General features: G+C 40.2%; 2 protein-coding genes across 2 annotated transcripts in view; both read left to right on the top strand.

Annotated features, from left to right (window-relative positions):
* LOC149775608 (uncharacterized) overlaps positions 1-7790 on the top strand; it is a 222246-nt gene extending 214456 nt beyond the window's left edge. The window contains exon 2 of the mRNA XM_089943158.1: positions 6846-7790. Within this exon, the coding sequence (XP_089799284.1) occupies positions 7089-7472 (384 nt within the window). The 5' untranslated portion in view covers positions 6846-7088 and the 3' untranslated portion in view covers positions 7473-7790. The remainder of the gene's footprint in view (positions 1-6845) is intronic.
* LOC149775607 (uncharacterized) overlaps positions 1-12864 on the top strand; it is a 139834-nt gene that overhangs the window by 89724 nt on the left and 37246 nt on the right. The gene's annotated exons all lie outside the window — the stretch shown is intronic.

The following is a 12864-nucleotide window of genomic DNA, read 5'->3' as shown; positions in this document are numbered from 1 at the left end:
AGTCTCCGTTTACCTCAAGTGCAACGATGGTTACAAGAACAAGCTACCTACACTTTGCACAAACCCATTCGACGCAAGTTTGCCAGAAGTCGCACCCGAGTGGAAGGCATCGATCATCAATGGCAAGCCGATTTAGCCGATGTCTCTCATTTGGCCAGCTACAATCGTGGTTACAAATATTTGTTTTGTGTCATCGACGTCTTTTCCAAATTTGCCTGGGTCGTGCCCTTGACTTCCAAATCGAGCAGCGAGTTAGTACGAGCCCTGCAACGGGTGTTGAAACAAAGCGGTCGTCGCCCTCTTCGATGGCAAACGGACAAAGGCACCGAATTTCTGAACCAAGCTTTCCAAAAAGAATTAAAGAAACGTGACATTCATTTTTTTACCACCGAGAATCCCGAAACCAAAGCCAGCATCGTGGAACGTTTTCAACGCACTTTGAAAGAACGCATGTGGAAATATTTTACGCATCACCACACTCTGAAGTACATCGACATCTTACCGCACCTGGTGCAAGCGTACAACCAATCTTACCATCGAAGCATCGGACGTGCCCCGCAAGACGTGACTCCCGACAACGAAGTGCTGGTGTTCGAGCGTCTGTTCGGTACGTCCCCGACGAGGGCTGTCCCCAAGAAAAGTGGAGAGTTGACCGTAGGAGATTGGGTGCGCATTGGCAAAACCAAACGCACTTTCGACAAAGGTTACTTACCTAACTGGACGACCGAATTGTTTCGCGTCACTGGACGAGTGCATGGCCGTCATCCTACCGTCTATAAATTGGAAGACATGAACGGAGAAGTACTCAAAGGAACGTTTTATTTGCCCGAGTTACAACGTGTCACCAAAAAAGAAGACGACGTGTACGACATCGAAAGCATTCTCGAACGCAGAACCCGTAAAGTGGGCAAACGACGTGTCAAAGAAGTCAAAGTACGTTGGAAAGGATATCCACCCAGTTTCGATTCTTGGATCGACGCTTCGCAAGTCATCGACTATAAAAAGAAGAAGTGACCATCATGCCCTTTCACACATCAGACGCAGCTACGTCGACCAGTCCTTCTTCCCCTAGTTCTTCTGTGCAAGATTTACAAAAACAACCCTTGTGGGTGTGGTGTGGAGAACGTGTGCCTAAAACGCAAATCGTCTTTTTCTGCCAAATCTTCGTGGTGTATTGTGTCATCGGGGCAGCCATCGCCAATTTGAGTTTGCAACAAGGAGACAAACAATTGTGGACCATTTTATTGAGCAGTTGCATCGGTTACCTACTTCCCAATCCCTCCCTGAAATTCTCCTCGAACGGGAACGTTGTGTCCAGTGCCAGTGCCAGTCACCACTCCAACAACCACAACCAGAACCCCATTTTGGACGGAGACACGCCTCTGACGTCCACTAATATTCCCTCGGACAGCCACAGAACTCTAGAATTATGAGTCACCAAAACCAATTTTACTTAACCTTACCCAGTGACAGTTCCATGGAGGTGTTTCCCCACAACACGTTGTGCTGTTACACGGCCAAATTACCTCAAGCCATCCCCTTAGATCACGAAGCCCATTGGGAAGTGGCTTTAGTAGAAATGATTCACCCGACCCAAGTTCTCAATGTCCTTCCCAATCAAAATTTTTTTCATGTGGAAGTTCATGACGATCAATTGCAACAGGAATTGAATAAGAAAGCCATATATGACAATAAAACCTATAATGAGAAAACTCAAAGGTGGACCTACCACTTGTCCATTCTCCCAGGCTATTATTTCAGTGGTCAACATTTGGTCAACACCATAGCTGCCAAGTTTAATGGCGTGTTTGGGAAAGCTTTGGAGCATGTCAACAACAAAAGTGTCACCATAGAGTACCACAAAGTAGCTCGTCGCTTCTCGATGAAATTTGAGCGGAGTAAAATCATGTCCATTTTATTTTGTCCTGAATTGTATGACATGTTGGGCGGAGACATGAACATGAGAACGATCATACTCAAGAACAACGAATTACCCATCGTTTACGACAACGAGTCTTTTAGCAAGTTATTTCGTACCCCGGTAGAACTGAACCAAGGACTGAATTTGATGTTCGTGTATTCCGATGTGGTGGAGTATAACGTGGTGGGACACACCTCCGTACCGTTACTGCGTGTCATTCCTTTCAAAGTGGATTCTGCCGCGAACGCTGACGAGGAAGGTGGAAACACTTACCACGTTCACCGCGAATTTGTCCATCCTCACTATTTGCCGGTCAGCAAGTCGTATTTGGACACGGTCAACATTGCTATAAAAGGAGATCTGGGACAAGATATTCCATTCACCAAAGGAAAAGTCACGGTGAAACTCCATTTTCGAAAACGGTTCTCTCACGATTCGTAAGTAAGTCATGTATCCAGTGTACCGAGGGGTTGCTCGACAGCGAGGACACGGTTTAGGAGACATGTTAAAATCGGCCTTTCGTTCGGTGGCCCCGGTGTTGAAACCGATGGTGACACGCGGATTGCACGCCTTGAAAGATGCGGCACTGACGCAAGGCAAAGAATTTCTCCAAAATGTCATCATCGACAAACAAAACCCTAAAGAAGCCTTCATGAGGGCAGGCAAAAATGTCTTGCTGCAAACGGGTAAAGACATTTTAGGTCGACGAGACACACCTATAAATGCCCTGCACGCTACCGAGTCAGGCATTCAACAAGGACAAGGCAGAAAGAGACGACGAAGAAAACACCCTTTCACCAGACTTCAAGCGAGAAAGGCCAAGAAAAGAAGAACCGTTCGAGACTTAGACGTTTTCGATTATTGAGAAAAAACAGAACAAAATGATGCACCGAGAGTCTTGCGCTTGTTCCAAAACGGAACTGGATCTGTTTACCATGCCCCCACCATGATGACGATGCAAGAATCCCAGTGGGTGGAATTTCACCCAGTCTCCTCATTGACCGATTCCGCTCCCATCGAGTTTGAAATCAAAGGACAGCCCGAAGATTACATCGATCTGAATAGCAGTTACTTGTACTTAAAAGTCAAAGTTCTAGATAAGGATGATGGTGGAATAGATGACACTGAGAATATAGCTCCCGTCAACAATTTCATGCATTCCTTGTTCAGCTCAGTGGACTTGTACTTGAATAACAAACTGGTCAGCAGCAGCATGGATACTTACCCTTACCGTGCCTACCTGGAGAATCTCTTGACGTACGGAATAGATGCCAAGGATACTCATCTCAATGCCTGTGTGCTGTGGGAACCTGACGAAGCGGGCAAGTTCGACCTTGTAGATGGAACCAATAGCGGCTTTGAGCAAAGAGAAATCAAAATCTTAGAGAAGAGGAGTTTAGAACTGATGGATCGTTTGCATTTGGACATGTGGTTGCAAGAGAAGTATTTGCTGAACGGGGTCAATGTCCGCCTCAGACTGAATCGCAGCAGTACCGCTTTCCATTTGTTGGCTGATGCTACTAAGGCTCCTAAAAGCAAAATCGAAGAGGCCAAACTCTACGTACGACGCGTGGAAGTGTTACCCAAAGTAGGTAACGACATCAGTCAAACGTTGAGCAGAACAACCGCCAAGTATCCCATACGACGTGTGGAAGTGAAAACGTTCACCATTCCCGCTAACCATCATTCCATGATCGAAGATCATCTGTTTCAAGGACAGTTACCCAAACGTTTAATCCTTGGCATGGTCGAGAATTCAACCTTCAACGGACACTTCGCTAAAAATCCTTTCAACTTTCAGCACTTCAACGTGAAGAAAATCGAAGTCAGTCGCGATGGCAAGACCTTGTGTACCAGACCTTTCGAACCCGACTTTGCCAAGAACAATTACTTGAGATCGTACTTGTCCTTGTACGAAGCCACAGGCCAGTTAGGAACCAACACCAGTCACGGCATTACGTACGATGATTATGCAGGAGGCTATGCTTTGTGGGCTTTCGATTTCACTCCAGACCAGGGCAGCGACGAGGGACATTTCCACCCTATAAAATCAGGCCAGATTCGTGTGGAACTTCAGTTTACAAAGCCACTGGACGAGACAGTGAACGTCATCCTGTATGCAGAATTTGATAATACCATAGAAATCAACAGTTTGAGAGAAGTCATCCTAGATTACTAGAAACCATGGAAGACTGTTATCTCTCTTTACCTAGTGGAGAAACTTTGGAGATGGAATGTAAGGAGACCGTAGAAAAAGAAGAAGAAGTGATCATGATGAAATCGAGATGGCCAGAACAAGAAGCCCATTTAGTCTCCTGTTTTGCCAAACACTTGGTCGACAAAATGACGGAATTGATCAAGAAAAATTGCTATGGATGTCAAAACGATCATCCCAGTCAAATTCAACACGATAAATGCCTGATGTTGAGTCAAGAAGAAAAATTGGACGAGTATCTGGACGAAGCTTGGAGTCTCATCTCAAACAAAGACGTGTTGCACCAGTGGTATAAAGACTTGCGTGAACATTCTTGTCCAGCATTAACCACTCAAGAGATCCATCGTATCGAAGCTCTCCTGAATCAGAGTGAGGAAACAGAACGAATAACCGTTTATTCGTCAGACATTTTCAAGCAAAAAGTCAGGATCGAATTGACGACTTATTATTACCTGTGAAGAAAAAACAACACAGAAAACAATGGATACCTGGGAACTTTATTACCTTTTGAACCACAGTTCGTATACAGCTTCTTGGAATCCTGTCGTCTGTGCTAAAGATGAACTCCCTCATCGCAAACCTAAAGACCATCAAGCTTACGTGATCAACACGGACGACAGTCATCTCCCAGGAACCCACTGGGTAGCCGTCTACTTTCCTCAAGAAGGATGTGTGGAATATTTCGATTCGTACGGATTGCCCCCTTTGGAAGACGATATCATCGACTTTATGAGAAGAAATGCTCAAACCACCCGATTCAATAACGTGAAATTACAAGGCACAGATTCCTTGGTGTGTGGACAGTACTGTGTGTATTTTCTGCATCATCGCAGCCTGGGCTATTCCTTAGAACATTTAGTGACTCATTTCGATCCTCGTTCTTCTGCTAGAAACGATGTGAAAGTACATCGATGGTTTTGTGACCAGTATGCTTATCTTTTGTCTCAAGCTAGGAAACGTAGTGTCCATCAATGGCCTAATGATTTCCAACAGTGGAAATCACAATTTCATTCACAACGTTGTCAGCCTTGTTTAAAGTAGATTATATTTGAAGAAAAGAATGTTAGTGATTTGAAAAAAATTGTTTGATGTTATCATGTTGAATTATTGTTAAAAATGTTGTTGTTTAGTGTTAAGTGATTTTTTGAATAAAAAATGTTGTGTTTTGAAAAAAATGCCTTTGTGGTTTGTTTAGCTATAAGAATGTTGGATTGATGCTCTTTCATTTCTTACTATCCCTCTCATGAACGTTGCGGCTCGAAAACCGTGTGGGGGATGTTTTCCTTCACGTCCGCGCTTTCACTTTAAGAACCGGGTTGTTCCCAGTCTAGCCATCCATTGTCGACTCATCCTCCTAAGAAGATGTGCTCCAAACTAGCTAAGCTCAACGAAGCCTACGTGAATTTGCATAGGGTCAGACACAGTCTGATACCGAAGCCAGAAGAAATAGAGAATGTGAGAATGTTAAAAATCACTGAAGACCTGATAGAAGAGCTCTTCAGAGAAGAAATGAACAAGGAGAAAGAAGAATGGACAGAGAAGTACAGACTTCAGAGACAGCAGCAACAGCAGCAACAACAACAGCAACAGCAGCAACCTGAAGCTGACAGAGGCTTTGTCGATTGTCGTATCGACACCAAAGAATTCTTCTTCTCTTTCCGAAGAAGCAGACCTATCGCCAGAAAGTCTATCCTCAGAGGACATCGCATTCTTAGAAACTAAAAAGAATGCCATAACAAAACAAAAAACAGCCCTTTTCAGGGCTACCCAATACTCTAGAAAAGAAATAACGATAGATTTGCCAATGTGTGAAGGTAGAGTAGTGTGAAAATAAACACTAACTCTTTCTAAATATTTTGAGGGTATGTGTTAGTGTGATTGTGTTTATAAGTGATAAAGTAGGTTGGTGTGGATAGTAGATTAAAATGATGTTTGTTTTGTTTTTTTGTTTTTTTTGGGCTGCTTGAGGTGTATATTTGGGGTTAGATTGGATTGCTTTGCGTATGTGGATAGTCTATTGAAGTGATGGGTAGCATAAAAAAGTGAGCGAGTGTTTCTTTTAGGTCCGCGCGTTGTTGATGTTTTTTTGGTCATGATCTAGGTAAGATGAATTTTATGTTATTAGGGGGATGTTTTCCTTCACGTCCGCGCTTTCAATATAAATTGAAACTCGTTCGGCAGTCCAGCTACCCTTGTTGATTGATCAACACAGCTAGAAGAATGACTAGCAGAATAGTGAAACTGTTAGAACTCCAGATGCACCTGGAATATGCCAGGCGGATAGTAAACGAACTATCAGCGGAGGCTATAGTAGAAGAAGCAAGAATAAAGAAGGAAGAAGAGGAGAGAAGACAGAGGGAAGAGGAGAAAAAGAAAAGAGAAGAGATGATGTCGTTTAATATTCCTGAAACAGAGGATTGGGGTGCTGAAGCGAATCATCCTCCCTCTGCGCTCCCCAGAAGAAAGGTGAAAGAAGACTGGGGAAGAAGATGCGTGTGCGGCGCCAGGCCAGGAAGGTGCAACCATTAAATAGGTGCATCTGGAGTTTAAAAAAACAGCCCTTTTCAGGGCTACCCAATACTCTAGAAAAGAAATAACGATAGATTTGCCAATGTGTGTAGGTAGAGTAGTGTGAAAATAAACACTAACTCTTAATTAAGATATTGTGAGGGTATGTGTTAGTGTGTTTGTGTGTTTGTAAGAGCTCAGGTATGTTTGTGTGAATAGTAGATTATGGGTTTCTTAGCAAATGTGGAGAGTATAGTTGGGGTTATATTATATGAAATGAAAAAGTAGGGGGATGTTTTCCTTCACGTACGCGCGATGTTGGGTCATCATCTAGGTAAGATCCATTTTATGTTTTAGGGGGATGTTTTCCTTCACGTTCGCGCTTTTCGTATAAGAACCCACAGTATTCGTTGTTCAAACCATTCTGCAAAGAATACAAAGAAGATGGCGTCAAACCACCTTAACAAAATGGAAAAATTGCAAAACGTTATGGACAATTTAGGAATGTTTGAGCAAATGTTGGTTAACCTAAACGAGGATCACTACTCATATAGTCCCCATAGAGTGAAGATGGAGATAAACAATTTACGAAAAATGAAGGTAATCATTAGTGATCTGTTGAAAGAAATCAAGGAGGAAAAGGAGGATGAAGAGGAAAGGATAAGGATGAGAGAATGGAATGAAAAAATTGAAAAAGAAGAAGAAAATGAAAAGAGGAAGAAAGAAGAGGAGGAAGAGAAGAAGAAAGAAGAGGAGAAGAAAAAAAAGAAAGAGAAGAAGAGTGTAGGAGATAAAATAAGAACTTGGTGGAGGAAAAGAAGAAATTAGAAGAAGAAGAAAACCCAAAGGCCCTTTTCAGGGCCAGCCATATTTCTCGAAAAGAGATAGTCTTTGAATTGCCTACCCCTTTTTTAAATTTAAATTTAAATTTAAATTTAAAAAAAACTTTTTAAAAAAAAAAATCCCATGTTAAATTTCCCTTGTACGTATAGTATCCCACGATTTATTCCCATGTTAAATTCCCCTTGTACGTATAGTATCCCACGATTTATTCCCATGTTAATTCCCCTTGTACGTAAAGTGTCCCACGATTTTTCTCCATGTTAAATTTCCATTATACGTAAAGTGTCCCAAGGGTGTTTTTAATGCTAATTCCCATTATACGTAAAGTGTCCCCATTCACTACTGTTGTACAAGTTTCGTTTCCTCATCTCTCTCTCTCTCTCTCTCTCTCTCTCTCTCTCTCTCTCTATTTCACCACTGACCGAACGAGATCAAATCTCTGGTATAATGGTACCAATTGTACAACCCCAGGTGGGCGGAGCATAAGGAACATTGTATACATAAATAAACAACACTAGCTGTGATAGTCCGAGTTTCCTCTGACCCTTGCCACCCCATTTTTGATATTTGTTTTCTATGTTGGGGTGTAGGGTCAGAGTGCACTGCCTATCGAAAACAGAGCTGTGCACCCCATTATAATGCTTTTCAGTATTTTCAGGGATATTTTCAGTAGTTCATGTCATCTTTCAGTATTCTTCACAAGTACACACCAATAGTAACGCACAACATCACCGACGCATCTTTATTACATCCGGCAACCAAACTGACAATACAAACAATGATCCATACTGCAAAAATGATGCAAAATATTTCATATTTAAAATATTTGAAACATACACCAGTTAAAAATAATGTATTATTGATCATCAGTGTTGAGCTTAGATGCTGAAGGTTACAGCAAAGCAGTGTCAAGTTCAGTGCTACATGTATGCTGGAATGAGGATCACTGACTTGTATTATTCATTTCATAGTAGGCGCTTTTCAACTTCTGCAGTTGTTCAACTGAGTGCTGGCATTGAGATTCAAATGGATGACCAGGTTTTGATTTAATAAGCATTAATGCTTCTAGAGTGTCGTCTCCCATTGGTGACCTTTGCTCTGTTCCGTTCTTGCGCACTGTGGAGAAGATTCTCTTACAGTGGGCATTACTGTGAGGAATGGTTAATAGTCGATCACTTTATGCTTCTCCGATTTTATGTGGAGAGAAATGTCATTCACGCTACCACTCCTAAACGTAACTATCGCCCTTTCTGCTGGCAGAAATGAACTGCCAGGTCTTGCTGTATGATGTGAGAAACTGCTGTACTCGTTGCTTGATGTCTTTGATTGAAGTTAATTCTTCTTCAGTCACTCTCTTCTTCATAGATACCATTTCAAATACATTTCCCGAACCCGACTCAGCCATGATGGTATAACGGTACCAATTGCGCAAGTCCAGGTGGGCGGGGCTTAAGGTGTAGGAAGATTGCATTCAGAAATAAAGAACAACACTAGCTGTGATTGGTGCATTATGTAAGAGTTGTACTTTCTGTTTGACTTTAAAAAAAAGTTAAACCTCTTGGCAACATGTGAGATTATGTTAATTCTGATCTAGGTCATATTTTGTATTTTTTATGATTTTTTTAAAACGTGGTACACATGGCTGAAACTATATATGTTGTGACTAGATAACTCTAACCCTGTCTAGTTCCAGCAGAGTTATTTCTTTTAAATGCAATGGAGTACCAGGTTTTGTCCTTGTCAGAGTGACAATCTAGCATTATTCTCTATGACAGTGCGTGACATGCATGCTGAGGTAGGATATAACGTATATTTATTTCACAAAACATTAGCATTGAGTTATATGGAAAAACAATTGGTACCGTGATACATAAAAGGAAGAACAGCCTCACAGTGTAACCATAGAAAAGCATACATGTGGGCGGCGTTTATAAACTTTACTAGTTTGATGTAGGAAAACAAACGGGTGCTGAACAGTTTTAGTCAAATATTGAAAGTTCTTTAAGAATAAAATGTATGAAATCTTCAGAAAAAGCACAAGTTGGCTTTGGATGGGGACTTTTGGTAACTATAGCTATGACATATAGACTTGTGTTGCCTGATGCCTTTATGTCTGTGTTGTTTGCTCCTAAATTCGAATACATGCAACAAAATAATTATGGCAAACATAATATAGTTGATTTTGGCCAAATATTGACTATTTTACCTATAAAAGATGAAAAATCATGTGTACAAAAGCAACTATATTGTTCTTGTAAGGCATGCCATAAACCAGGATAGAGAACACTGTAAGTACATGTAGATAGATCACTTGTATCATGTAGGATGTTCTGGTATGAGTAATTTTAGGTAATTTATTAAAGATATGGTATTCCTTTCCAGTTTGATTTTAATTGTCCTGCTCCTTTTGTCCATTTGTGTACACTTTCCTGCCTTGAAATTGTTCTTGCAGTTTATTTAGATAAGTTCTTTTGCATTACCTTTTGTTGAAGCAGCAGGGAGTACCAACAAACAAAGCAGTTTCTTTAAGTCAGCATTTCCCACTGACACTTGTATAAGCCCAATTATAATCTATTATTGACTTTCAATTAATTCTATTTATTTCTGTCCAGCTGTTCTTGTGGAATTTCCATATCAGGTCCAACATTACTGAGTGATAACCATTTTAGTCACATAGTGCACATTCATTCCATTCAAATCCACACTGTTCTTGAAACTTTGCATTCCATCGCAATATTCCAAATTGTCATGGGGTCATATTTGCATGATTATGGGAGGCTGCATTCTACATGCCGGCATTGTAGAAAATATGAAGTATGTGATATGAAGGAGCCGTGTCATCTTAGAAATTAAAATTACATCACTCTTGAGGCTTCCATTACTTATAGATGTCTAAATGTTAGGTTCTCACTTTATACATAATTTATTTTTGGATAATTTAATTGCAATGAAGTTAATACAGGTTGTTCATGAACTCATCTATATTACATGAATAATATATTAGAGGAAATAAAATTAACTCACCTTATGAATATCATTCAGTTATCTCCCTTACACCAGACATAACATTTCAAGGAATGAAAACTCACATTGTCAGTGACTGGTTATAAAAATAAAGAGAAGATTTGTGAAGTATTATATTAGCTCTCAATCTTGATGCAAATGTAAGTGGAAGCAATTTAATAATTTCTCACAGTAAAGTTTGCAAGTTTAAAAACTGATAAAGTATGTTTTGCCTGGTTCAGGTAAGTTCCGGCCTAACTTAAGCCCATTATTGTTAATTTCTTGTGTAGAAGAAATATACATTATATATATCTATATTATCTAAATCATTCACCCTTTTATATTAGATGGAAATGAACACAAATTCACCTGAAATTTGGGTACCTGTAAGGGACTGAAGTGCTTTCCGTTACAGATCACTGCCATCTCACCTCTGTCTGCGTGGGTTCGAGTCCAGGATTCTGCCAATGTGGGTATGTGAGAAAGCTTGCCAGCAGCTTCTCGTGGGTCGATGGTTCTTTCTCGGGGTTTTCCAAGGTTCTTCCTCCACCATTAATACTGGCCGCCATGCATAGCCTATCATGTGCTGAAAAATGGCGTTAAACCCCACAACAACAACAACCTGTAAGGGATGTTATAGCACAGTTGCCTTTGGGCTGTCCTTGGACATATGGGGCCCTGCACTCATATATTTGTCGAAGGTAAGGTCATCAAACTTTCACTTCTCATTTTTCACATTGCTGATTTTGTCTCCTTTAATACCTTTATTATCAGCTAGATCTCCCTTTTAGATACACACTTTCCTCCTGTTTTTAACTCCATTTTACATGCTATACTTATTGTTTATATTTGGCATTTTTCTGTATTTTATTCCCCTAATTTCACCCCCAACCAACATAACCACTTAGAAGCTGTAATTTACTATATTTGGTGACTGACTGGCTTACTGAATCAATTTTATTCACAACATAAAGGAAGGAAGCTTACTATCTGTGTTACAAAGAGGATGGGTAGGTAGGCCTTTGTTTGAGGACTGGGGGTTAGTGACCTCAAGTATCTGCAGACAGTGTAAAACGTTCATAGTTTATACTTTATAATAAGATTGGGTCATGTCCACCTGTCTCTGATGTCAAGTTTTGCATCTACCAAACAAATATAAATTCCTTTCTTCTAGGTGAATTGTACTTTTTGAAGTAGGAAAGGTACATACTATTTGGTACATTGACCTTTGACCTAGTTATTACATAATATGATATAATGTGATTTATCCCATATCACCATGTGAAGTTCAATAAGTGCTGATATGAATAAGACAACTCATAGTTAAAAGAATTCATTTTATTTCAAACGATGATTTTGCTAGTGAAGCAAAAGTATGAAAACAAGAGTTCAAACAGCTCAATGACATTTCTATACACATTCATATAAGACATAGCTTAGTACCTCATAAAATTGTTTTTCACAAGTTAGACTAAGTATTTGTTACTTATACAGTCCTGAACTATTTCACAGATTACTGGAAAAATTAAGGTTTGCTATAGGTATAATGGTACCAATTGCGCAAGTCCATGTGGGCGGAGCTTAAGGTGTGGGGAAGATTGCATTCAGAAATAAAGAACACACTAGCTGTGATTGGTACATTATGTAAAAGTTGTACTTTCTGTTAGGCTTCAAAACAAGTTAAGCCTCTTGGCAAATTGACAATCTTGCATTGTTCTCTATGACATTGTGTGACATGCATGCTGTTTACACATGCACCATTGCAGAGCATTTTGCACATGACCCTTGTATTTAATACAGAGGCTGAGAGCCATGACTATACAACCCTGTTTGTTTGTATCCCCCTACTGATTTCAATAACAAAAACGTTTCGTGTGATAAAAAGTGCACAGAACTAAGTCAATTGAATTATTGATGTATAATTTCTAACCTGAATGTGACCAGAATGGCACTAATACAGGCATCCCCTGCACCTTTCATGCTTAACGGACTTTCCATACTAACACGGCGCCATATTGCATACACTATGGGCTAGTTTATTTCTACCAGACAATATAATGACGTAGTTGATCCTATTCGGTAATTGCCAGATATTTCCGTAAATTACCATTATGTTGAGAGTTTGGAATTATATCTCTTTGCACTGTAGCAGGTTGCTATTGCTTTACTTTCATACTTATTTCCTTTTTTTTTCCATACTTGCCAAATAAATTTTTTTCCGTATTTTACCTCGTACGAAATTGGATTTAGCTCTTGAAGTCATACTTCTGTATTTGATTTTTTTCCCATACTAAACATGGAAAAATATGGTGGGTGCACAGGTCTGCAAAAAGTTGGAATTCGCCGACACAATTTTGTGTCGGTAGAGGGCACT

Source organism: Sinohyriopsis cumingii, chromosome 19 (assembly GCF_028554795.1).
Source record: "Sinohyriopsis cumingii isolate HCF-2022 chromosome 19, ASM2855479v2, whole genome shotgun sequence".
NCBI lineage: Eukaryota > Metazoa > Mollusca > Bivalvia > Unionida > Unionidae > Sinohyriopsis > Sinohyriopsis cumingii.
The sequence above is the reverse complement of the archived record's forward strand: the minus strand, read 5'-3'. Positions and strand labels throughout refer to the sequence as shown.